The 26,082-nt window shown below is 34.2% G+C and overlaps 2 protein-coding genes and 1 long non-coding RNA gene across 7 annotated transcripts; 1 reads left to right on the forward strand and 2 right to left on the reverse strand.

Moving 5' to 3' along the window:
* Positions 1–1,142: 1,142 nt before the first annotated feature.
* On the forward strand, positions 1,143–21,306 carry LOC122571869 (filamin-C). 5 transcript variants are annotated; one of them, XM_043736129.1, is made up of 40 exons: positions 1,155–1,388; positions 2,902–3,279; positions 4,239–4,363; positions 4,508–4,638; positions 4,719–4,932; positions 5,007–5,124; positions 5,240–5,427; positions 5,534–5,689; positions 5,778–5,919; positions 5,992–6,197; positions 6,273–7,776; positions 7,851–7,986; positions 8,055–8,134; positions 8,219–8,386; positions 12,630–12,776; positions 12,865–13,092; positions 13,166–13,480; positions 13,554–13,772; positions 13,861–14,181; positions 15,438–15,659; positions 15,751–15,938; positions 16,039–16,243; positions 16,312–16,449; positions 16,527–16,700; positions 16,777–17,084; positions 17,153–17,381; positions 17,461–17,589; positions 17,669–17,884; positions 17,965–18,141; positions 18,226–18,465; positions 18,544–18,687; positions 18,782–18,940; positions 19,040–19,188; positions 19,310–19,496; positions 19,580–19,842; positions 19,915–20,086; positions 20,171–20,389; positions 20,461–20,657; positions 20,760–21,062; positions 21,134–21,306. In XM_043736129.1, the coding sequence occupies exons 2-40, from the start codon at positions 2,910–2,912 to the stop codon at positions 21,200–21,202; spliced, it is 8,856 nt and encodes a 2,951-aa protein (XP_043592064.1). In that variant the 5' UTR covers positions 1,155–1,388; positions 2,902–2,909; the 3' UTR covers positions 21,203–21,306. The 5 variants fall into 5 exon arrangements, 4 of the variants coding, with proteins under 4 accessions (XP_043592068.1, XP_043592064.1, XP_043592066.1 ...); XM_043736131.1 differs by lacking the exon at positions 1,155–1,388 and adding an exon at positions 1,700–1,844; XM_043736132.1 differs by lacking the exons at positions 1,155–1,388; positions 2,902–3,279; positions 4,239–4,363; ... (9 more) ...; positions 8,055–8,134; positions 8,219–8,386 and adding an exon at positions 11,846–12,244.
* LOC122571903 lies at positions 13,147–14,616 on the reverse strand. Its single transcript, XR_006318287.1, has 3 exons — positions 14,132–14,616; positions 13,393–13,471; positions 13,147–13,285 (listed from the first exon to the last, which is right to left on the reverse strand). It is a non-coding gene; the product is annotated as an uncharacterized LOC122571903 (long non-coding RNA).
* LOC122571872 (ribosome biogenesis protein BMS1 homolog) lies at positions 21,307–25,642 on the reverse strand. The gene is made up of 2 exons (XM_043736144.1): positions 24,509–25,642; positions 21,307–24,383 (listed from the first exon to the last, which is right to left on the reverse strand). Exons 1-2 carry the CDS (start codon positions 25,360–25,362, stop codon positions 21,455–21,457), a joined length of 3,783 nt encoding a protein of 1,260 aa, XP_043592079.1. The 5' UTR covers positions 25,363–25,642; the 3' UTR covers positions 21,307–21,454.
* Positions 25,643–26,082: the final 440 nt, after the last annotated feature.

Here is a 26,082-nt window from a genome sequence, read left to right on the forward strand (position 1 = left end):
ATTTCATAACCTGAAACACGAAGTTCCATTTAATACCACATCTATCCTGTCCTTAGTCAGTGGTCCCACATATAGAAGTTTATGTATAATATATCTTGTATTTATATATATATATTGTATATTTAGTTAATACCCCTACCTACATTGTGACTAATTTATAAAAGATATTGGTAGGTAGGCATTCTATCTTATATCTTGTATTCCATTCTGTACAGCTTAAAAAATTGTTAGCATGATATTTATACAAGAATAATTGTAATAAGAAGTAAGGACAAATATTTTATACTGTATGTATATATGTTGTTATGACATATGTATAAACATACGTACCTATATATGTATATGAAAGTTAGATGAAACATGAAATGTAGTTGAATATGTATGAGTAAATCAATGATATAAATTATATAAGAATATATATTATTATTTTGAAATGATATCGATAATTATATCAAATTTTTCTCATTCTTAATGATTTTGTATAAATAATAAAGCGTGGTGAAATTTTTTAATATAACTAATTAATATATTAAACGATATATTCTATGTAGATCGGTGGTTTGGAGATTTCAATACGTGATAAAGAAACATCCGAATACAACAATGAACCCCAGTCATTGAAATTACTCCCACTCGGGTTGCGTACTGAGAATAGCCAAATATAAAAAAGATCTTTAAAATTCTTGTTCGACAATATATACATACATGTATAAAAATGTATTGTATAACGTAATGTATAATAAAACATAATTTGTTCATACACCTGTGGATATGCTACCTTGCGATTGCGACTCCGACAGGTGCCACCACCTTGCGGAATAATTTGCGTGATTCTAGTTACTGAATTTCAGTGATGCATCAAACAGAAATAAGTAGGATATTTCCACAAAAATTCTTGTTATGCTGGAATAATTTCATTTGGAATTATCTTTTATTTGCTTTATTTGTCGGAAAGACCGAGATATTTTTGTTTAGTAGTCTTTTATTTTGTTTAAGATATATTATTTAGGTTATAAAGGAAGTTGTGCAGCGCGGGGCCCGTGGATGGATAGATACATGCTTATATTCATCACAATCGTGTGTTCCAAGTTCCAACGGTCTCGGAAAGCGCTTGTGTTGAGCTGCGAAAAGAAGGGGTTTTTCATGTTAGTTTAGTGAGCTCACGCGCGTCGAAGAACAATCATCGACAACGGTACGATCCGGAAATCTTCGACAACCAAAAATGGCGTTTCTCGCATAGTATATCGGCACATTAAAGTCCATCCTAATTTTACCAACGAGTGGAGCAAGCTGTTTCAAAGGAAAATCGTGTAAATCAAGGAATAGCGTTCCTTCGGAACGGTTCCATGAGATTTCGTGTTCAGGAAGTTGCTTCGCAGTATAACGACGTAAATATCAGTTCGCATACCAACGTTCTTACTTTCTTACGTCTTCAGTCGTGCGAGTGAACGCATAAAACAATTTGCGTTTATAATATCTATTTCGATGATGTGAACTTCATTGCTAACGATCAAAATTTTTGCATAATTTCGGAATTATCCTTTTGCGTATTCTTTGAATAAACCTACTCCAAATCGCGCTCTTTCAAAGAAGATTCCGATTGGTCACTTCATTGACTATTGACCAATCGACGAATGCTCTTCTTGCAAAGTCTACACAATTTACGTACACATATTCTAGAAACTAAATTATCTATTATCTTACGTTAGAATGACTTCCATCGATCATAAGCAATTATCCTGTTAAGTCGTTTAGAACCACGTCTGTTAGCGCCTGTCAAATCTTAATTAATATTGTGGAATATGCCAAAGATCAAGTGATTGACAATACAAAAATTCGGCAAGGTAAATGTGGTGAAGCTGCAAGGAAAGCAAGTAAATTTCGTATACATCAGCTCTATAGGAGCAAGTCTGTAACGTCGATATCTATCTGTGCTCTATTAAAGTTTCCCACGAAACAGTGGAAGAACTTGTTTTTTCTATTCTTGTGATTAACTAATTTCTTGCAATACGTTCTTACTACGTTAGTATAAAATATCATACATAGTTGTTTCGAATATTAAAAGTGTATTTTTGTTGCTCGGTAATTTTGTTCTTGCTGGTTTTATATTTATTTTCGCTATTTACGTTATATCTCGAAATCGAATTTTGAAATCGAACATTACACGATAAACGGACGATACCACAAGAGAATTCGATTCTATCTTGAACGTAACGTTCGATAGCATCGTCGGTCGAAGTTTACTTGGTTCAATGTAAAATTTTTACGTACTTACGCAAGCTTCACCGGTCGGACAAGGTTTTGAGAGAACAGTGATGTCATAACATAGTGTAGCATAACGAAGCAATTCCTTTGGCACGTGCAATTGATGTCACATTACTATAAGTATCATATTAGTGATTTGATTAGTAATAGGTTGATTTTTGATGAGACGTCTTTCGCAGATAAAGAACACGAGAACAGAATGGTTGAACTGCAATATTATTTCTACGCTTTCTTGTTTCCTTTCTCTTGCCTGTAACCGTAAGAGATTTAATGAATGCAAATAATGAAGTAGCGGATTTTCATTTTAATGGATATAAACTACATAAGATGCATCGATGATTAGAAACATAGCAGTGTACCGACACTTACTTTCACCATAAGATATGTTTTAACGAACTCGCGGGGCAACAGTATCGCGCAATCGATCGAATCTTTTACTGATTTTGGGAAGTCAATAAATTATTATGTCGTATTCAAGACAGTTCGGTATTGCTATTAATCTCTTGCCCTGAACATATTAAATCACTTGATTTATAGTTCGCGTTTAATTATTTCGAACTATTATTTTTTAATTAAGAGTATTATATTAGTAGTAAGTAAGAATTTGTACGGTATAACTTGTTGAATACACAATAGGAACAAAAATGGAATCGACCGAACAATTACGACCAGAGGAATTAGTGGGTCTCGTAGCCCGGTCTGCCGAGGGTACGGCAGCGAAAGGAATGCCTATCAAAGGACACGAAGATCTCTGGGTGGAAATTCAAGCGAACACTTTCCGAAATTGGGTGAACGAACACTTAAAACACGCGGTCGATGCTGCAAATGGTCCTGTGATCGACCTCGTTGAAGATTTTCGCGATGGTACACGACTCTGCGCTCTTGTCGAGGTACTTACTAAACGACGTTTGCCTCGATGGAATCCTAGACCAGCTAATCAACATCATCATTTAGAAAATGTTTCAACAGCCCTTCAAGCTATCGAGGCTGACGGTGTGAAACTCGTCAACATCGGTGAGTTAAATTCTCTGTTACACTAATTCCTCACTTATAGAATACGATAAAAATGTTATACCAAGTACATATATGTATACGATTACTGTAGCAAGGAATGCGTCACATTATCTAATAATCGCTTTTCCATTCTAGTACTTCTCCTAGATGATAATTACATACATGATTCTTTGATTTGGTCGATTTACATAATTATGTGCTTTTGATCGATTAATTATGTAATTTCTTTCTTGCTAACTGGTTGTGAGGAACGGAGAAACTTTATCTACTAACCAAATGGGCCACATAAACTACAGATTATTTTCTTCGATAAAACATCAAGCAATTAAAATGTTCGGAATCATATATATATATATATGTAAAGAGAAGCTCTCTCAGTGGTCAGTGGCAAAATGCACAAACCCATGGCTTGTATGCGCTACGCTATGAGTCACATCACGATAAGCGTAATAGTTATATGTGGATCATCGTCACAAATGTATTTTGTATAAACTTATATATACAAGTAAATCCATACATCACATTTTTTAATAATATTTTTCGAAATTAATGTTTTAACAGTGCTACAACGATAACATTTATACATAATTAAACTTATCTTTCGAAATAAAAAATACAATTGTGACGACGTTGCTTGTAAATCAAACTTCGAGGTCATTGCCTTTCTGGTGCTCTATCGGCGCCTACGAGATCATGGTCTAGCACCATTACAATTACACTTCATGTGTGTATGTAGCAGCTAATATAATTTCTAGCGCGTAAGTGCCTTATTAAGTGTGTATAACACGTGAAGAAACTTTTGTAATATTTTAACAATACTTACTTACACTTAATGATGGCAGAGTTATTAACATTACACCTCAGTTACGGTAATGATCAGCTTTGTCTGTATAGTTTCTTTTTACTGACAGAAATTTAAATAACTTAAATAATTTTAATCTTACACTTGTTCTTTGTAGGTAACGTAGATATCGTCAATGGAAATTTGAAACTGATCCTTGGTCTAATATGGTCGCTCATTGTAAGGTACCAAATAGGCAAGTCCAAGTTCCCACCAAGGAAACTTATGCTTGCATGGCTCAAGGTCAGTACATATATGTAATTACACCAGTAACTTTGAGTAGATTTACTCTTATATATTTTGAGTTACACATTGATACATAGGAAAGCTTCGTAAGTCTTACGAGCTAAAGGGTGTTTTCTTTATCAATACATACACATTTTACAGACGGTCTTGCCAGAATGTAGAGTCAATAACTTCACTACAGATTGGAATTCAGGCGTATATCTGAGTGCGTTGCTTGATTACTGTCAACCAGGTCTATTTCCTCATTGGCGTCGGCTCGATCCTAACGATAGGTATACATTTGCAGAATCTTTTTTATAATTACTTTACAAATTACAAGTTAGAAATTCCATAAGAAATTTTATACTTATAGCGTGTATAACTGTCGAAAAGCTATGGAGATTTCAAAACGTGAATTCGACATACCTATGGTATTGGAACCAGAGTATCTTGCATCTCCATATTTGGACGAATTATCGGGAATGACCTATCTATCATACTTCATGAAGGAAGGTTCGCCAGGTTTTCATGCAACATTACGATGGGTTAACTCACAATTACCTCATCATCCAGTACAAAATTTTACGGTGAGTGAGTACTTGTTACACCGGTATGAGATCATGCTACGAACATTTTTCTATTTTCGAATCATTTCTTACAGACCGATTGGAACGACGGGAGAACTTTATGTAGCATTGTCAGAAACTTGGGTGGACCAGCTCCTGTTTACGATAAAATCGATACCGATCCTTCTGCATGGGAACATAATATACAGATGGGTAAATAGCATTTATGTGTAGCTATATGTAAGAGATTATTTTCACTCTCTTTGTTTTTCCTTTTTCACTTTATTGTGCAAAGTACTATGTTTACTTTATATATATTCTTCAAAAGGTATTGACGGAGGCAAAAAACTGGGCGTGGAGCCCATTCTCAAGGCAAAAGATATGGCAGATCAAAACGTAGAACATTTAGGCGTTATGGCGTATGCGGCAAACTTCCAATGGGTAAAGCCTCGCCCTCAAGCGAGCAAACAAATTGTTGTTCACATTGATAGCACTTCCGCTAGAGTGCAACAGCCGGTTAGTTCGTTAATTATTACCTAAGAACTTATTTGTGTTCATTCTTCCAAGTATATTGTTCTATGTATTGACAAAATGTAACAGTGATTATAATCATTGCTTCTAGGCGCATTTCAAATTAGAGATTCTTACCAAAGAAGTAAATACAAGAGAAGTACGTGGTGAAGTGATAAATCCGAGTGGACGGATAGAATGTAGACTCACGTGGAACGGAATTCATGGGAAAGGAACCTTCATACCTACTGAAGTCGGAATGCATAAGGTTTGATTCGATAATTCTAAACACATTACACGTTGCACATATTATACGAGCAATTAATATCCGAAGTTTATTACTGTTTGCGTCACAGTTAATGGTATATAACGATGGAGAATTAGTAGATGGATGTCCCTATTACTTTAGAGTTTTACCTCCCTTAACCAAAATTAAATCGCCTGGTATGGATCCGTGCGCGATAGGATCTATTGTCGAAGTTCTAGTCAACAGTTACGGTAAATATTTTATGTGAAATAAATGAGAAATTATATTATATTACTTATATTTATAAAATAAATAAATTTCAGGAACTAGTCATGATGGCATTGATGTGACTGCGTGGTCCCCCACTGGAAGATCTCTGTCGTGTCCTGTCAAAGAGAATGATGGAGTTCATACTGCGACATTCCAACCTGATGAGACAGGAGAATGGAGTATCGCGATAACTCATAAAGGAAATCACATACAAGGTGGACCATTTACATGCTTTGTATTTGATCCTAATGGAGTAAAGGTACATCAGTTTTTATATTGTATATTTTCATATTTATTTTATTGAATATCGATGATATTCAGTAAATATTTGCAGCTACTGGATACGGAAGGTGCTTTGCCAAGACAACCATTTTCATTTACCGTTGATGCAACAGGAACCGGAGGTCTTGGCGATGTAATAATAGATTTAGTCCATGATAAACAGTCCGTCCCTTTCAGAGTGGAAAATCTTGGACATATGCAATACCAAGTTTCATTCGTCCCATCAGAATCTGGAAAGTACAGAGTTTATGTATACTTCAATGGTTCCGATGTTCGAGGTTCTCCATTTTCTATTCGAGTGGGAACTCAGAAAGGATCGAGAAGGTCAAAAGAATCTAGTCTCGAAAGATCTAAATTATCTTCGTTGGAAAGACGAATGAATGGTTTGAACGTTTCGGTTGGAACTGATCGATCGAGTCCTGTACAGCAGAAAACTTATTCTTCGCCTACGTACAAATTACCCAGCCCAACTCAACGAGTACGCGAATACTCTCCCGTACGGCAAACTACCTCCACTTATAAGACATCGAATAATTATTCGTTGGAAAATTCTAGCTCGACATACCATACATCAACTTCTTTTAATCATACTCGATCTCCAAATCATAGTCCTGTTTCACGAAATCTTCATAGTCCATCTATGGTTAAAGATACGAAAGAAATTTATTCTACTACTACATACAATCATTCAAGATCTCCGACTGTACAAAGTCCTAGCTTTATGAAAGAATCGAAAGACGTTTATACATCCAATACAATAAGTAGATCACGCTCTCCGAATCCGACTGTACATGATCCAAGATATTCGCCAGTTATTAAAGAATCTCGAGAAATTTACAGCTCAGGATCATTAAAGCGATCTCGGTCACCGAACCGAAGTCCAATGACATATCGTAGCGCGACTCAAAGTCCTATCAATAGAAGTTTCAGTCCAAGAAATAACGATAGAGACAACGGTTATAATAGGAAAGATTCTATAGATAATGGAACAGTTGATACAAGTAGCAACGTTAGAGTATCGTCAATGGTAGGCGGAACATCTAGAAGAGATTCGTGGGATGCTATAGAGAAAACAAAATCTTTGCTATCTTACGGTAGTTTAGAATCTCTTGCTAATCTAACCAACAATTCTGCTACAGCTGAAAATACAAATAACCCAAATTATTTCAATAACAATTACAAGAATACTCAAGGTTATAATTCAAAGAATATTTTGCATACTCACAATAGTTCCTCAAATTTTATGTCCACTCAGAAACTTTCAACTTCGGAGTACAACATATCTCAAAAATATAGCAATGAAAGTCATAATACTCGCACACAAACGCATGGAATTCTTAAAAACAAAAATAATAATTATTACAAAAGTGCGGATACCACAGATGGAATTACCGAACGGTATATTAATAGTGGAATCTCTACTAATTCATCAACGCAAGCTAGGGATTACGAACTTGCAAGTGGAAGTGCGCTTGAAACATTGCCGATCCATAGACCAGCTACTTTTATCATAGATCAAAGTATAGATCCGGATAAAGTTACCGTTAGTGTTTCTGGTAAGATTTTTTATTATATTATATTACTAGTACAGCACATCGTATATTTTTCAATATAATTTATCCGATTTTAGGCCCAAATGGTAAAATAATTCCAGTACAGAAATCAACTCTCCGAGGTTTAACGTATACAATAACCGCCGAAGAGGTTGGAGAACATATCATTCAAATTTTAGTAAATGGCCAACATATTCAGGGCTCACCGTTCAGGTTTGTATTTACTGAAATTATTAATAAAGGTATAATCACATAAAAGATTAAATCTTTTATTATCTCAGATCGCAAGCATACAATGCACGTGGTATTCAGATTGGGAACATTCCGAATGGCATTGTTAATCAGCCAGTAGAATTTGAAAGTATGTATTTAAAAACTTATATTATACAAAATAAAGGATATTAATGCAAATTTATCTATATTGTCCTGTATCTTTCATTTATAGTTGACGGATCTAATGCTGGATCTGGAAATCTAGAGATCCTCGTGAATGGTGGTCACGTAACTAGCTTTGTCAGAGCATTAGGTAGTCAACGATTCCTGGCATCATTTGTACCCCATGAAGCTGTTGTACACCTTGTGGAAATGACATTCAATGGCGAAGTAGTCCCTGGTAAGTCACTTTTTATTCGATATTTATACAATAAAAATCCGTTGCATTCCTACAATATAAAAATTTAGTAAATTAAACTGAATGTAGTAGAAAATCTTTAAAGATAATATAGCGTAATAATATAAAATAAAATTTTAAACATTTCCAAGTTTAAAATATTTAACGAAGATCTTTTAGACAATGATAATGTTATTTTTATTTCCTGAGTGAACGATTTTCTTCTCAAACTGCCTTAATGTATCAATCTTCTAATAGTAAAAGTGATTCATAGTTTTCTATATCTCTATAAAGAAAATAATTAAATAGAGATGGTATTGCTTGAGAATAGAATCTCTCTATTCAGTAAAAGGAGTTACCAAATAAAGTTGTGCAATATATGCATAATATTTAACGAAAATGTTTTCTTACATTGTAAGAGTATAATCAGTACTATTTATGAAATTTCTTATATTTATGTGCGATATTATGTTTAAATTTTGTACGAAAATTACATTTAATAATCTGCATGTCTTACATTATTTCACCTTTTTCGAGTACGTTTATGCATACACATACATATACTGTCCGAATCAACAGGTCATTGATCAGGTCATTGACTTGCGATTTCACGCATCCACGTTATGTTCCACTGACATATATACAACGTCATCATTTCCTTTCTTTCTTGAATTTTTTCCTTTCATTTATTAACTAAGCGCAATGAATAATATCCCTATTTAAATAGAAATATATTACTTTTTGTTGTACAATATCATACGATTATACAATGTTTAGGTATTTTGGAAATTTATCTTATTGTTTGGCACAGTCTTATAATAGTTTAGAATATTATTTACTATGACAGATTATGAAAGTAAAATTTGAAAGAATTTGTGCTATGCTACTGCACATCTACGAAGGATATCATTAACGATATAAAAAAATTGCATTTTGCAACGGTAATTATACATTGCACGTGACCTACAACGCTGTAAAGAAGTTCGTTGGTGTACAGTTTTCCAATTGTTCCGAACATTAAGATAGCTCAAAAATGTCATTTCTGGTTTTTAGAAAAAACATGTTTAACATGGAAAAATCAGAAAAAATTAAATATTCTGATGGCCTAGATTTTATTGTACATTCTATGTCGTATAATATTTGTCGATGAATTACATGTAACAAATTCTTTTATATATATAACGCTAATGCTTTTCAAGTAGCATTTACTAGATAAAGTTTGTATAATATTTTTGTAATATTCAATCTTGTATAATATCATTAATTGAAAAAGAATATCACGGGGAGAAGGAAACCGTAGGTGTGGTCACTAAAGTCTTTATATGCTTGTAGACGTATTTGGTTACGAACGAGGATAGTCGATCTCTGCCTACATAGAGGTAAACGTAATTCGTGTAACTGCACATACTATAATGATGATTATGATGATTCTTAAGATTTTCTAGAGAATATTGAGGTTTAATATTAATATGTAAATATATCAATATGTCATAATATATAGCTACTATTAAGACAAAATGTATTCGACAATGACCTGGATATCTTTTTACTTTCTTGACATGTTTAAATAATGAGTATTTTTAGTTATATTTCTAATAATAGTAGTCTATATAACTATGAAGAACAGCTGTTCTTATGCGATCATTTGTAAAGCCAAATATGTCCTGCGCCGTTATTATTTATCATGAAAGAAATGATTGCGGTTGTTTCTATTCTAACGCACCACGCAGAATAACTTATGGTTTGACGACATGTGGAATGCGTCTTACATATATTTCTCAATTTCTTTATTTCAATTGCTTTCTCTTCTCGCTGTTTCGTGCTATTTTAATTCGATTTCCCTAATTTGAATTTATTTCTTAGTTATTTCCGAAATGTTGTAAAAGCATATCTATCGATTGTAATTAGAAATACGTATGTTGTCAAGAATTTATCTAGATATATCTACATATTCAAAAAATATATATACATACTTGCAATGTACCTATATACACAAGTACAATTTCTAAATGCAAGTGATGCGCAAATTACCGTAACGCTCGGTTAGAATATGTACTAACCATGAAAATTTCAATTATGTATTAATTACTTCGCTACAGAAGAATTTATTGCGTTTATAGGATGGAAATTACGATACTGTGTTTATATAACATCATTGCTTTCGTGCCAAATTATGTATTCTTACATTGCGTATAATTAATTCCAAATTATTATTGCATAAGTGATGTAACATTCATTACGATATTAGATTTACAAATTAGATTTGTTTTTCTAGATTTTTTTTCGTTAATCGTATTTAAATCAATAGATAACAATTTAAGAGATATTTTTGAAAATATTGAAACGAGTTTTCTTCCGTATGACCCGTTATGTCGGGGAATGCAGCGAATCATGAACCATAGTCTCTTCGACATAACTCCTGGCATTAAGAATGTAGCGCAAGACAATTCGGAACGAAAGGAAAGCAGGAAATCGTGTAAAACATATCGAACGCTTTTTAATTGCCCTTTTTACTTTTCATACATATAAAAAAGCATTACTAATCTTATTCTTTTTACACTACACAGACTTCAAAAGTATAAGATGTACTTAACATAAAATGTCACAAACACTGGCGAATTCACTTCCAAACTGCCCTGTTATTGAAAAGATATATCAAATTTATTATGTCATATTGGAACCTCCTCGCATGATTGGTTATAAAAGACGGCAATGCCAAATTACTAATAAAGATAAAGCTCTGGTTTTCCGACTCTCTCTCAAGGAAAAACCGAACGAACTCGATCGCCACGAAATTCCAATACATGAAAGCTATATTTCTTTTATACATCCAAGTATTGTGTTGTGATATTCGTTTAGTGTAGTAGAAAAAATGTGATTATTAAATAGAATCGCGATACATGGAAGATTACACGTTTGTTTCGTTTGTATCGAATAATGATAATCATTACTCTCGTCTAATCGTTAATTATACAGTCACACTTTTTCCATAGTTATTTTAAAGTAATTTCGTATTGAATGCAAATAGTGAAATTTCTATTTGCGGCCGACCTTAAAGTATCGAAATACGCAGATCAGGTATCCTATGAACGTGTACTGTAGTACATACATAATATACTGTAGCCGGTCGAACGAGCAAGAAACGGATGGGAGAACATACTCGTATCATGTCCATTTAAAACCCTACTCTGATTTATACCATAAAGTTAATTTCTAGTTAAAATGGTTTTTTTTTCTTAATAAAATATCATCGTATAAAGAGGAAAAGATCATAAAATCCGAAGTGAAAGTAAATGTGGAATAAAATAGATACAGGGCAAAAAGTATGAAAGAGGATTGTTGAATGTATACCAAGGAGAGCACGGCCCTGGTTTTGGGCCTAAGCAGCAACCCAGTAGTAGCAGCAGCTACACCCGTCTCGTCGCTTGACTCTGAGTCTGTCTCGATTCTGAGTCGCGACCTGCTGACGTTTCTTCATCAAGAAATTAAAGCTATAAAGTTCTCTGACTTTCTCGATAATTCGATTTTTTTTTTATTTTTCGTCTTTGTAGTTTTCAAATGATATCAAAATGGATTTCCAACGGAATCATTCGCAATTAGTGTTCAGTAAAGATGGAATGATCATAATCGAATTAGTGCGCGAGCGATTGTGAAAATACTCAATATCTGTTCGTGCTTATGGCCGAGATCGAAGTGTATTCCATAATGGAACCGTATTATTGACCGATAGATTCGATTTGCGTGTTACGATTTCCTGTTTTGAAGTTTAGTACCCTTATAACGTAATTCAATTCTACCCTTTCTCCCTTAAGTTTTTCAGCATTTTTCAGGTCTCTTAGTTTAATATTGAAAGTAATAAAGGTAATTTGGTTTCTTGTATCGTCTTACAATTACCATAAATGTCAAACTTTCTCATGTCAAATTCGAATAAATATAATCCTAACGATTTTCCCGCGATAATTATGAAATCTATTTTCTTCTTTACTTTACGTTACGCTTCTTCTTATACTAACTATAAAGGTTAGAAAGCACCTGATTGAAGTTACATAGTATTGCCGGAAAATTAAAATTTTACTCCAAGTGATGCAGTGTCATATATAGATTCTTCTATTATTTCTAACAAATTCATGGTGTATATTGAAACAATAATCAATTAAAGATTGTTATTATATTACTATATACATATGTATATACTTTTGCAATTTTATATATACAATTAATATCTGATAAAATTATAAATTTACAGGATCACCCTGGCGTGTGGGCATTATGCCAGCCCCAAAAATGTCAGTGATTGGGGATTCCATAAGATTGGTCCCTGCTGGTAGTCCAGCACTTTTTGAACTTTCTGCTCTTGGCTTTAATAGTAATGAAATTGATGTACAAATTATAAGTACGTATCTAAAATTAATTATATTTACAGATTTGATATTATATTTATTAATTACTTCTTATAATAAATATATAATAATTATTTCTAGCACCTTCTAAGAGACATGTACCAGCAAAAATTGATGAAGAGTCAGGAAGGCCAGGAGAATTTCGCGTTGAATTTACTCCAATAGAAGTAGGCAGTCATCTTGTAGAAGTAACCATCGCTGGACAAAAGCTACCGGCAGGACCACTGGTTGCTAAGGTGTACAACAGCAGTTTGATACAAGTTACAGATGTACCCAGTGCTGTTGTTGGGCATGCCTGTCAATTTAGAGGTAACTAAAGATAATGAATTATAGAAGAAAAAATATAATACATGCCAATCTATATCCTTTGTTAATTTTATAGTTGATGCTAGTGCGGCTGGTGAAGGACAACTTGAAATTTCTATCAATGAAGGAGAAGTACCCAATCATGTTCAAGTAGTAGGGGGAGGACGTTGCCTTGTTTCTTTCACACCAGAAATTGCTAAATCACATTACATTGATATAAAATTTAATGGAGAAGCAGTGAAAGGATGTCCTTTTATTTGTAATGTATCTGATACCAGTAGAGTAACTTTAAGTTTAAATCACCTGGAATTAATTCCAGTAGATCAACCTGCTAGTTTTCATATGGGGGTTGATGGTAGTGGCAGTGCAGAGCTTGCAGTTTCTGTAAGAGGTCAGTATGAATATCATATTATAAGTTTCCCAGTACTATTTCATGTGATGCTAGGAAAGCGTATTCTTTTTAGGACCAAATAGTGAATTGCCTGTGAAAGTAACTGGAGATATAAAAAGTGGTTTTACTGCAGAATTTATTCCAAGAGACGTTGGTGTTCATTCGATTAGTGTTGAATATAATGGTCATCCTGTAAATGGCACACCATTTTTAGCTAAAGCATTTAATGCAGATAAAGTGCTAATTGGCCCAGTAGCTAGGGGTAGTGTTGGTCAACCTACACATTTCACTGGTATGTAGAAAAGATATTTAGAAATTACTTCTGTTCAATTTTCGATTTTTTGTTACAATTCTTTACAAAATATTTATTGCTTTGATAGTTGATGCAAGTCAAGCTGGTGAAGGAAATTTAGAAATTACGATATCAGCTCGCAGTCAGAACATACCTACTCAAGTCACCCCACAGGGAAATGCTCGGTTTTCAGTTAGTTTCGTACCATTCGAGGCGTGCGAACACATAATTAATATAGCCTTCAATAAACGAACAGTACCAGGCTGCCCGATTGTAACTCGGGTAGGTGGTGATAGTCATGTAACTGTGAGTGGGCAGGCATTAAGCAGTGCTGGACTAGGACGACAAAGTTATCTTACCGTTAGTAATGTTGCCGGTAGCTTAGAAGATTTAGAAGTTAACGTTGAAGGTATGTCTATCTCTCTCTCATTGTCATTGACATTGACTTTTCCTACTGTAATTGTATATTAATACGTGTATCCTGCATGTATATCTTTCAGTTCAAAGTTGTATCTTTACTGTTATCACACAAATGTCACAATTTTCACAGCAACATCATACCCTACGATATTCTTTTATTGTTCCAATTCAGTATTATAAGATTTTTGCAAATGTTGCACAGTGGTTTGCCGACAACCGAAAGTATATATATATATATATATATAAGCACCTTCCATGTTGTATTTATCACTTTCTTAATAAATTTTTGACTGTTTGTTACATTTGTTAGTAATATTCATGTAATGAATATCTTGTCTGTTAATTATGGTAGAAACTTGCACGAAGTTCTGCCTCTGTGTTGTCTATCTTGTTAATCTCTAGCTTGAGAGCAATTCTCTCTCTGTTGCAGGTCGGCCAGCTTTCAGACTACGACATTACTAGACTTCTCAAACACAACTAATCTCATTTTTATTTTAATAATGGATTATATGAAATAACTGGTGGTGGGTTTTTTATTTAACATATACTCTAAAAATATTGTATTGAGATAGTTCATTATGTCGTCTCCATGTTCTTTTACCATTAGTTACCACTTTAGAATATTATAAAGGCGTCGGTTTTACCTTAATATTCGATTGTTAAAGCAGTGACTAACACTTCCCAATTCTACTGTTAACTACTAAATCAAAGTAAGCGTGACAGCCATTTTTGTGGTGCTATATATATGTTGTTAATTTTATCTTTATCATAGACTTTGAATGTGAAACCTGTATTGCTTTAGCCAATGTGCCAACATGATCATTTATTTGAGTAGTACTTAGCTATTAAGTATAATATCAACAATGCAAAAATCGATCTCTAATCTATTTCTTAAATTTTCATACATTTTGCTTGAGTTACTTGTTTTATATAACTTTGCAGCATCTAATATAAACTAACTATCAATTTGAATTCAATTACCAGACAATACAAGCAAACTAATACCTTATTGAATTTTTATTTAAAAAGCTCCAGTGATTAGTTCTTTCATAATAACATGTCTGTATATATATACATATATCGCTTTCTTTAGACAATGCTTATCATAATTAAATACCTTAACATTAGAAAAGAACTTGATAAACTCGCATAAACGCTCCACTGTTCACTTTTGGTATCCATGTGATCCACCCTAGTAGTTGGCTGACTAAATTGTATTAAACAACTAACCGGCGGACTTGATAGGACCCAATGGACAGGCTGTACCCGCTCAAGTCACTGACAACAAAGATACAACGTGCAGCGTAGCATTTACGCCAAGAGTAGTCGGAGAACATAGAATTTCAGTAAGCCATCGGAATGTTCCCGTGATTGGTAGTCCATTTAGCTGCAAAGTGTATGACGTGACTGCTATCAAAGTGAAGGATTCTAAACATGGTGTTATTGGAATGCCTGTAACTTTCTTAGGTATTGTTGCTATAGTTAATAATATATTGAAATCTATTATATATTACATATATCGAGAATTATTTATTGATTTTCTTCTTTCTCTTTTTAGTTGAAACTAGTCAGGCAGGTCCAGGAAACCTGGAAGTGACGGTAAACGGTGGTCGCGTACCTACATCTGCTCAAGCTCAAGGTCCTCACACGTATGCAATATCGTTCACACCTCGGGAACCAATTGTACATACTGTGGATTTAAGGTTTAATGGAGAGGATGTACCTGGCAGTCCCTTTAGTTGCCAGGTATAATAATTATTTTATTTTTTTGCTCTTGTAATATTATTACGTATTTCTATTTATTATAGTTGTTTATTAAAAATAATTAACTTTTTTGAAATATCAGGTGAGCGACACGGCAAAAGTAATAATAACTGAAGGACTTGAAAAAGTGTCTGTGAATCGTTTAACAACGTTTACAATAGAGGCAGATTCCTCATTAGGAACTCCTATTGTAGAAGTTCTCTCACCAACTAGAGAAAGTCTACCAATTCATGTCAAGCAAAGTGGCCATGGATGTTATACTGCAGGATTCACACCTAAAGATGTTGGTATGTGAATGAATATGAAACGATGGTAATGGAAAGGATATCTAAAAGAAAGTACATAAAATTTATAGGTGATCATAGCGTTGAAGTAAAAATAAATGGATTGCATGTGGAAGGTAGTCCATTCTTAGTAAAAGCTTACAATGCTGATAAAGTAAAAGTAACAGATATAAATAGTGGTGTTGTTGGTAAACCGGTCTTCTTTAGCAGTAAGTGTAATATTTTCTTATTTCACTTCATATATTTCATACATTAATTATATTTATACACGCATGTTTAATTTTAGTCAATGCTAGTCAAGCTGGTGCTGGCAATCTTGAAATTATTGTTGCTGTAAATGGTAAGAATGTGCCAAATTACGTGCAAAGCGAAGGAAATGCGAAGTTCAGAGTTAATTTCAAACCACAAGAAGCTGCTGTACACAGTCTTAGTGTTCGCTTTAATGGAGAACCTGTCCCAGGTATATATAATGAATCCAAATACATAACAGTTATGTATTAGAAGCCTCAGACTCAAATTTAATGTTTTATGTTTAGGCTCACCATTCAGCTGTAAAGTAGTTGGTGCAGGCCAAGCCATAATTACAGGTCACAATTTAAAAATGGGAGCTGTAAAGCAATTAATTTCCTTTATTATAGATCCACAAGCTCCTTCAACAAATTGTGACGTAATTGTAACACCACCATCAAACATATCACTTCCTATTACAATAGAACCTATAGATGGAAAATATAATATTAGCTTTGTGCCCATGGAAGTGGGCAGACATAATATCAGCATATTAGTGGACAATGAACATGTGAAAGGTTCTCCATTTGCTTGCAATGTTTATGATGTTACAAAGGTAATCTATTTAAAGTGTCACAAAATATCGTTTACTTGGACAAGTTATCTCACTAAAAATTCATACAGGTACACGTATCAGGTCTTTCTGAAGCATTATTAGGTCAAGCAACGACATTTACTGTTGATGCAGCAGAAGCTGGTGAGGGGACATTGGAATTAGTAGTGAGCACGGACAATAACACAGTTAAGGCCGAAGTAGTTGCTTGTGCTCGTGGATTATACGATGTAACATTCGTTCCACAAACTACTAGTACTCATTATGTCAATATTAGTTTCAATGATGATAATGTACCAGGTTAATAAATCTTTTTCTTTTCATCAGATTTTAATTAATATTCATTAAAAGATTAGTAATTTTATATGTCGTCCAATAGGGAGTCCGTTCAAATGTCCAGTGATTAGTACAATGTTAGATGGACCATCTATGATTCGTGTTGGGAATACGGCATATATGGACTTAGAAATGCCAGGATTAGAGGGGCCTGTATCTGCAGAGGTTACAGGTAAACTTATGTTTCATATATTAATATTGTTATATAATGCATCCTGTAACATTATAATTCATCTGCGCGTCTGATATAGGCCCCGATGGTATAATTATTCCGTGCACATTGACGAAATTATCATCCAATTTATATCGAGTAGAAATTCGTACGCGACAGGTCGGTACCTACAGCGTAATATTCAGTGATGGTCACAAGATAATTAGTTCTCAGACACTTCAAGCTTTCGATCCTGGAAAAGTAACAATTAAGGAAGTGTCAGATGTAGTTTGTCATCGACCAGGAACCATAATAGGTATAACGTGTAAAATATAATTTTATATTAAAATAGATATAAAATATTTCTATTCCAAATAATTCTTTAAAATTCTCTAGTTGTTGCACCAAAAGAAGCCGGACCCGGAAAGTTGACCGTAAATGTACGCGCCGCTGGAGCTGATGTCGATAGCGTAGTTAGAGAAGGAGAAAATGGCCAATATGATATAATGTTTCATCCTACGCGAGCAGCTCCTCATAAAATCCACATAAAATATAACGAAGTTCATATATTGGGTACAGTTATTTATTGTTTATTTTTATAGTTATTTGTTAATATTTTAGTTCATTTACATTATTCATTGTGTGATTTTTTGTTAGGAAGCCCATTGGATGTGACAGTTCGTGGTCCTACTGGAGGAAGAGAAGTAACTGCGACAGGATTAGGATTATACCAATCATGCGTTGGCAAAGTGACCTCATTTACTATCGAAACTTTAGGAAGTCCTGGGAAAGAATTTGATGTAGTAATTAGTGGACCACAAGGTAATGCAGTTCCAGTTCGATGTTATCAGCATCGAGATGGAAATTTACTCGCCGAGTTTACTACAAATACTGTCGGTATGTAATTTTAAAATGCAAGTAATAATACTAGTAATATTATTATAGCTAATAATTGAAATATTCTTATTTTATTAGGGACGTATAAGATTGATGTCTTACAAGGCACAAAGCCAGTTTTAGGTTCACCTTTTTTCTGCCAAGCTTTCGATATTTCCAAAGTGAAACTGCAAGAACTGGGACCAATGATAGTATCTGTACATGACCACATCGCCTTCAAAAGTATAATAATAAAATTATAAATACGTGCATATATTTTTTGTTTTGCAAAATAAAATAACATTTTTATTATAATTGTAATCATAAATTGTTATAGTAATAAAAACAGATGCTGGAATGGCGGATTTGGATGTAGTAGCGACAAGTCCACTGGGTCAAGAACTTCCGTTACAAGTTACTCCGCTCAACGATGGTGCAGAGATGGTTGAATTTTCTCCTAGCGTACCTGGTACATACATGATTAATATCACATATGGTAAGATTAATATACATACACTTCAAGTATACACTAAAATGTTTAACTAATGTAAAAAGTACTTTAGAGAGATAAAGAAACTTATATTTTTTTAATCAGGTGGGTGTCCTATACCAGACAGCCCATTAATATGTACAGTTGATGCAGCTGGACAAGCTCGTGCAAAAGGAGAAGGTTTACTAAGCGGTCATGCCGACAAAACCGCACATTTTATTGTTACTGGCACCAGAAGCCCTCCAGCAGTTCAGGTACTTGGCAAGAAGTGTAATATTTCATTTGACTCACATTCTATATGGATATTGTTATATTTTACAGTTTTATTCCTTTTTTTACCGTGCTTTATTAAGATCTATTACTATCATTCTTTAGGTAGATGGCCCGGATAGCGTTTCGAAAGCGATAATTGAAGCCGGAGCTAATCCGGGTACCTGGAATGTGTCCTATGTCCCAACTGAAGTTGGGGTATTTGACATTCGAGTTGTTTCTGCTGGTCAACAACTTCCAGGATCTCCCTGGCATCCAAAAATCATAGATACACGGAATCTACGAGTAATTGGTAAATAACAATAATCTTTATTATTGTTGCTATTATAAAAATAATATATTAATTTTTATAAATATTTTTTTTATTTTTCTAAGGTGGCTGGCCGGCTGTATGCGATGATGTTGGACGATTAAAGTTACATCCATCAAATAAAATTAGTTTCGACACTGCTGAAGCTGGACCTGGTGAACTTACTGGAAAAATAGGAGATCATATGTTGTCTTTTGAAATGACTTCAAATAATAGACTGAAACTCATTCCGCCAGAATTAAATGGTGGGGAACATCGTTTAGAAATATTATTTAACGGAATACCATTCCCAGGGGCTCCAAAATTAGCAATTGTTCAAGACGTAGAGGTATTTAACTGTTCAGGATTATGTTTATACTATTATAACTGTAGCAAATTAGTATTACCCTCTTATTTTTAGCCGCCTATACAAGACACAAGTCGAGTTTTGCTAAGGGGTAGAGGTTTAACATCAGCAAAGTGCGGAGAAGAAGTTAGTTTCACAATAGATGGTTCTCAAGCTGGCGCAGGCACACCAAAAGTTCAGTTATTTTCACCAACTAGCGAACTTAATGTAATGTTACAACATTTAGGTAATTATATCTTTCATTTTTTATAACTATGATTTTTTTGTATTACGTCATAATTTGTTGCTTAAATTATGTTTTTACGTATAGGTGACAGCGTTTATCGAGCAAGTTACATACCATTAACGCCTGATCCCCTTTTAATGACTGTGTCTTGGAATGGGAGACAGCTGAAAGGATGCCCTTTACAAATAAATGTAACGAGTGCAGCTGACGCGTCGCGAGTTATTTGTTCCGGAGATGGGTTGAAACATGGTATAGTCGGTCAGGAAATAAGAAGTTTTATTGATACAAGACGTGCTGGGCCTGGTATATATTATACTTCATTATTTTTGCTATTTAATTGTGTGGATTAAAACTAAATATTTTTCTATATTTAGGCGAATTAACGGCTCATTGCGTTGGTCCTCATAAAGTTGCTTATTGCGAATTATACGATCACGGTGATGCAACGTTTACATTGAACGTAAAACCTCAAGAAGCTGGACGTCATGCATTAACCATTAAATATGCCGGAGAACATGTCCCTGGCTCACCTTTTACGTTACGCGTTTCCGGTGCTCCAGATGCTTCAAAGGTATCGTAGGATCTACATTTTGATACGGAATGTTCTTATTTCGATTTGAAATGATACCCATGAACGAGAAAGATGAATGGCGAAAAATGTTTTTAATAATAGGTTCGAGTTTACGGGCCAGGTATAGAACACGGAGTATTAGCAACATTTCAGTCACGTTTTATTTGCGACACTCGTGGAGCCGGCGCCGGTCAACTAACGGTGAGGGTTCGTGGACCTAAAGGAGCGTTTAGAGTAGAAATGCAGAGAGAGACTCAGAAGGATCGGATAATCTTATGTCGGTACGATCCAACGGAACCAGGTGATTATAGAGTCGAAGTTCGTTGGGCAGGCGTCCTTGTACCTGGATCTCCATTTCCCGTTAAAATCGTCGACACTCAAGACGAATTGCTAATGTTGACGCAGGTAATCAGAATGATGAAAATATTCAAAACAAAAAAAAAATATGCAAACTATCCTTTTCCCATTGGTTTTAGAGTGGAGATAATTATTCAACAGGACACCATACTATTGCCTCATGGCGTGGATCACAAGCTATATTATAAATACATTGCGTATAAAGTTGTTATTATTTTATATGGACTAATAATATATTTTCATAATATATAACAATTCTGTAACTTATCTAAAATATATGCAGTAAAACAAATATTTTGACAACTGCTTTATTATATACAGTTTATTGTTTACATAAGAATACGGACGTTCGAAACTGTACGGAACAAAAGTAAAAAGTGGTAAAAGATAACTGCCAGCCTATTTATTAGAATGCAGTACATTTTATAAACAAGTATACACTATGACTTTTTTTTCTTTTCCAATTTACTAAGTTCTCTAAACACTTGTTTCTTCAATTCTTTCTGCCGTTTAAGTTTTCGTGCTTCAACGGCAGCAATTTGAGCTTGGTGTCCCTCGATTCTTCGTTTAGTAGCTTCTTTAAGTTGTTTTTGTTTATAAGCGTAATTAGTTTTAATCATTCTCATTAACTTCGCAACGTTAGCTTCATTTGGCTCATGTATTACTGCTACTCTGCCTTTCTTGAAGTTTGGAATATGTTTCGATGTTGGCATTAATTTTGGTTTGTCCCGGTACGGGAGCTCTTTCTGTAAACTTCGAGGAATAGACAAAGGTTTGAACACTTTTACCATTCTCTCGATAGGTGTATACATAGAATCTTTGTTAGCAGGTGCATGTATGTTCTTTTCTCTCTTTAATTGTCCAGTTGTTTTCATTCCTTGCCATCGATTCTTTTCTTCGACAGGTAACAAGAGCGATGTAACAGGATTATAAAATTTTGGAACGTCAATCTTATACCAAGTTCGACAGAAAACAATATCGCTCAAAAGTATTTTGTCTTCGAACGTCGCACGGAAACATCCCTCTGGCTTTGATACAGCTTTCTTTATTTGACCGCGTATACCGGATACGGTTTTTATTTTAGCACCCTCAAATTTAGCAACTTCGAGTGCCGAATTAAACATATCTTTTATAAAAGCTGTTTTCTTATAAATTTTCATCGGAATACCAGTAAGTTTCAATTTTTTCATGATCTGTGTGCTTTTGTCCATCTCTACGATAGAACCTGTTGCCGCTATTCTAAAACCTGGTACTCTAGTGGCAACATCCTGAACTGCCAGGACTCCTGTACTTTGTGGTGTAACAGGACCCCAAAAATGTGCCATACAGGCAATATGTTCTGGAGTATATTTTAACATTCTATTTTTCAAGTTGTCTTCTAATTTTGAGAAAACTGGTAACGTCTGGAATCGACGCCAACCTACAGAAAGTATTAATGGATCTTTGCTCTTTAGGATCTTCGGATACCATCGATGCTTTTTTACTCTTGTTTGTACGTATCCTATATTCTCTTCCCCATGTAACAATCCTCCAATAATTAATGGATATGTAGGATCCAAATTAGTAACCAGTTCACACGGCACAGTTTCAATTTCGACACGCACGTACATACCTGGGCGATAACCTTCCAATTGTACCCTTATGTTATCGTCTAATCCCTCAAATTCGGATTTGTTTAAATTCGCTTGTTTTTCAACCTCAAGTTTCAATTCGTCGTAATATGTTTTAGATTCGCCGTTATCATACTCTAAATCAAATTGTTCCTTCAATTTTTTCTTCTTTTCCAAGAGCTTTTCCCTTTCCTCCATTTCATCCGTTATGGATTCTTTTCTACTTTCTGCTTCATGCTTTTTCCCAGTTTCCATATCTTCGAAATCACCGTACAATTCTTCGTCATTTATATCATCCAACTTTAAGAGTTCTTCTGCATCTTCCGATTCTTTCCATTTCCCGGTTACGAAACGATTTACTACAAGTATTTTATTTTCTTCGTTCAACCAATTCCGTTGAGTTTCCGGAAAAAATATACATTCTTCTTGATTTTGCAACTCTTTTTCTTGTACTTTTTGTTTCTGCTGTTCTTGAACGACACGAAAGATACCACCTATTTCGTCATTTTCGAGCTCGATTTTCTCCACTTTCTCATCCTCTTTTATGCAGTTCCTATCGAATACTCCGTAAACGACTTTCATGAGATTTTTGTTAGTTCGCTGACGTTTTTCAAATCCTTGTCTGGCTTGTTCGACTAAGTTTGATTTCCATTTTAATTCATCTTCAACTTCTTCGTCCTCCTCGATCTCATCAACTTCTTCTTCCCTCTTCCTCTTCTTCTTCATATTATTAGCTTCGATACTTTCTTCTTCTTCTTCCTCGGAAGTTTCACGAAAATCAGTTTCCTCTTCCGAGTCATCCATTTCTAATTCACCTCGTGAATCTCCATCGCTTAATTCGTCAAAACTTTCGCTCTCGCTATTTATCCTCTCGCTTGTTTTACTTGAATCTAAATTTAATTGATCGAGCGCTTCCTTAATCTTATTTTTTACAAAGATATCCGATTCCTTGCTCAGAGAACGATAAACATCTATGTCATTCGATATATTTGAAATTCTACCTTTTGTCAAATTCGGAGAGTTTTGTTTCGTAATAGATACGTCGTTGTCTTCCAGATTTGAACTGTCTGACGAACTTCTCCTCTTTTTAACATTCTCTGGTTTATGGGTTTTACTTTTTCTCTTAAGGCCTTTCTTTTTATACGTTTCTTTCTCACCATCATTATCCGTCTGCAAACATTCAGCCTTTGCTTCTACTTCATCTATTTCCGGAATATCATTCTCACTTTCTTCCTCTTGATCGCTGCTTAACTGATCATCTGCGATATCTTCCTGATCGCTATCATCAGATACATCGGAGAAATTCTTCAGTGATTGAGAATCAGAAAAGAGAACCTTTCTTCTTACCCTGCCATTATCAATTATAGTTTCTCCCTTATAACTGTCTAAATCTTCGCTTACATCCTGTGCTTTTATTGGAGCAGCATCACTAAATAACTGTAGCTCGCTGTATTGTAACTTTTGGTCTAATGTTTCCTGTGTGTCCATTAAAGCTCCAACCAAACCTGTTTCTTCTTCTTCTTGATGAGAATGACTGCCACCCAATTCAACATAAACAGCATCCTTGTCATATACTATACCACCAACACCGGAAAAGGGTGCATAAATTAATCGTTCCTTTTCTACTAATGCACGTTTCTTTAACTCTTCTGGCAAAGGACATGGATCTGGCAAAAAACTAATATCTTTGATCTTTAGATCGCCACAACCCGGAATATGTACGGATGCCTCTTTATTTAATGGAATTCCTCTCACATACCTGTCAATATTGACAAAAAATTAATATTAAAAACTAAAAGAAATATAATATTTACATATATATATATATATATATATATATATATGTAATATGTAATATATATATATATATAATCCTTTACATACCCATATAAACTTATTGTCCTATCAACTTTTGGATTTTGCCTAATTAGTTCCGGAGATGTTAAATCTTCCACTCTATCAGCTAGAATATAAGGATGCGTGGTACGCCAAGTCAATGGTCTAAATTTCATGACAGAAATAAATCTTGCTAAATTTTTTATTTCTGTACGTAAATATTCTCCATGAATTAATCCAGATAGATAAAATAATTTTGCTCCGGCATAGACTTCTGTCCAAAACCTTTGTTTCAACGTCTTTTTGACTTTCTTTAACTGTTTTACATTTTTTATTAAATCTAAGTGAGTTAGAACACCCATAATTCTAGGCATACCATGAACTTGACAGATGTTTAGAAATTCAAATATTTCCATCTCAAAGCCAAAAGATGCATCTACCAAGAGCAACACTAGGTCTGCTACTTTAGCAATGTCTATCATACTATTTATATCATTGTTACATTCCATAAAGGTAATTCTTCTTTTCTTCCCAGAAACAACAGTAACAGGGCCAACTATATTACTTAATGGTTGTTTCACGTAACTCTTAATGAGACATTGAACAACTAAAGATTTGCCAACCTTTGGAGGGCCAACAATAGCAACTAAAATCGGAGGAGGTTCAAGAGGAGTTCTATCAACCAGTGGTATGTGTTGTTTTTTGGTTTCTATATCCTGTTTCCGTCTAAATTGTCTTTCTGCCTTAATCGCAGAATTAAATGTAAATGCCTTTGGGTTTCTCTGTTTATCCGTAAGTTCTTGAACATGGCTTTTCTTTCTTTTCTTTTTCTCTGCTTTACGACCGGCATTACGCTCTCTATGAGTTTTATGAGTGACTACGTTCTCCGTTTCATTTGACATTTTCAATTTCTTTATAAAACTTACTATTCGCTAATTGATATATATTGGCGCATATTTCACTTTAACATTAAGGTTATATTATATCCATAATACATTTTATACACATATTTCTGCATATAGAGACGGTATAATATTTGAAATAATTTCGATATTTCAACGATAAGCAGGTATCATAATTTGCAATACAATATTTAGAATACAAGAAACGTCACAACTTATAAATGTTTATCACGTGTCGTCTGTGAGAGCAGACTATCGTTTGTGCGATCGCTGCAAGAAGAAGGTTATGTTATGAAAACTATAATTTATGAGAAATGAAATTATATGAGATAGTATGAGAAAATACATTTTCAAGTTAGAAATTAATAAAGAATTCGATATAATGATCAAAGAGATTTATTATGAAAAAAAATATTTATTTTTATATTCTTCGGTTAATATTTCATATTTTCACCGCTAGATGATTCTAGTTATTCTAACTATGTATACCGACTACTTATTCTTATATACGTAATATCAGAGGTAACATTAAATTTTGTTTGTATCTCGTACAATGTTCGGAAAACACTACGTTGATCGAGGACGTAAAGAGTTGTTTGAAACAAAAACGGGGGGAGTTAACGCGTTAGGACAATATGTACCATTAACACGGCCGCTACATTTTCCCCTGGGATCAAGCGATAGTAGACTTCGATTGAAAAGTCATCGATCAAAGGTATC

This window comes from Bombus pyrosoma, linkage group LG10, assembly GCF_014825855.1.
Source record: "Bombus pyrosoma isolate SC7728 linkage group LG10, ASM1482585v1, whole genome shotgun sequence".
NCBI lineage: Eukaryota > Metazoa > Arthropoda > Insecta > Hymenoptera > Apidae > Bombus > Bombus pyrosoma.

What these genes read in the sequence shown, in the direction of transcription:
- LOC122571872 (XM_043736144.1), bottom strand. Translation starts at nt 25,362, where the DNA reads ATGTCAAATGAAACGGAGAACGTAGTCACTCATAAAACTCATAGAGAG. An exon ending in AGGACAATAAGTTTATATGG is followed by an intron (nt 24,384 to 24,508) that starts GTATGTAAAGGA and finishes CAATATTGACAG; the next exon opens with GTATGTGAGAGGAATTCCAT.
- LOC122571869 (XM_043736129.1), top strand. Translation starts at nt 2,910, where the DNA reads ATGGAATCGACCGAACAATTACGACCAGAGGAATTAGTGGGTCTCGTA. An exon ending in CTGAAGTCGGAATGCATAAG is followed by an intron (nt 5,690 to 5,777) that starts GTTTGATTCGAT and finishes TTTGCGTCACAG; the next exon opens with TTAATGGTATATAACGATGG. An exon ending in TGACCACATCGCCTTCAAAA is followed by an intron (nt 18,688 to 18,781) that starts GTATAATAATAA and finishes AAATTGTTATAG; the next exon opens with TAATAAAAACAGATGCTGGA.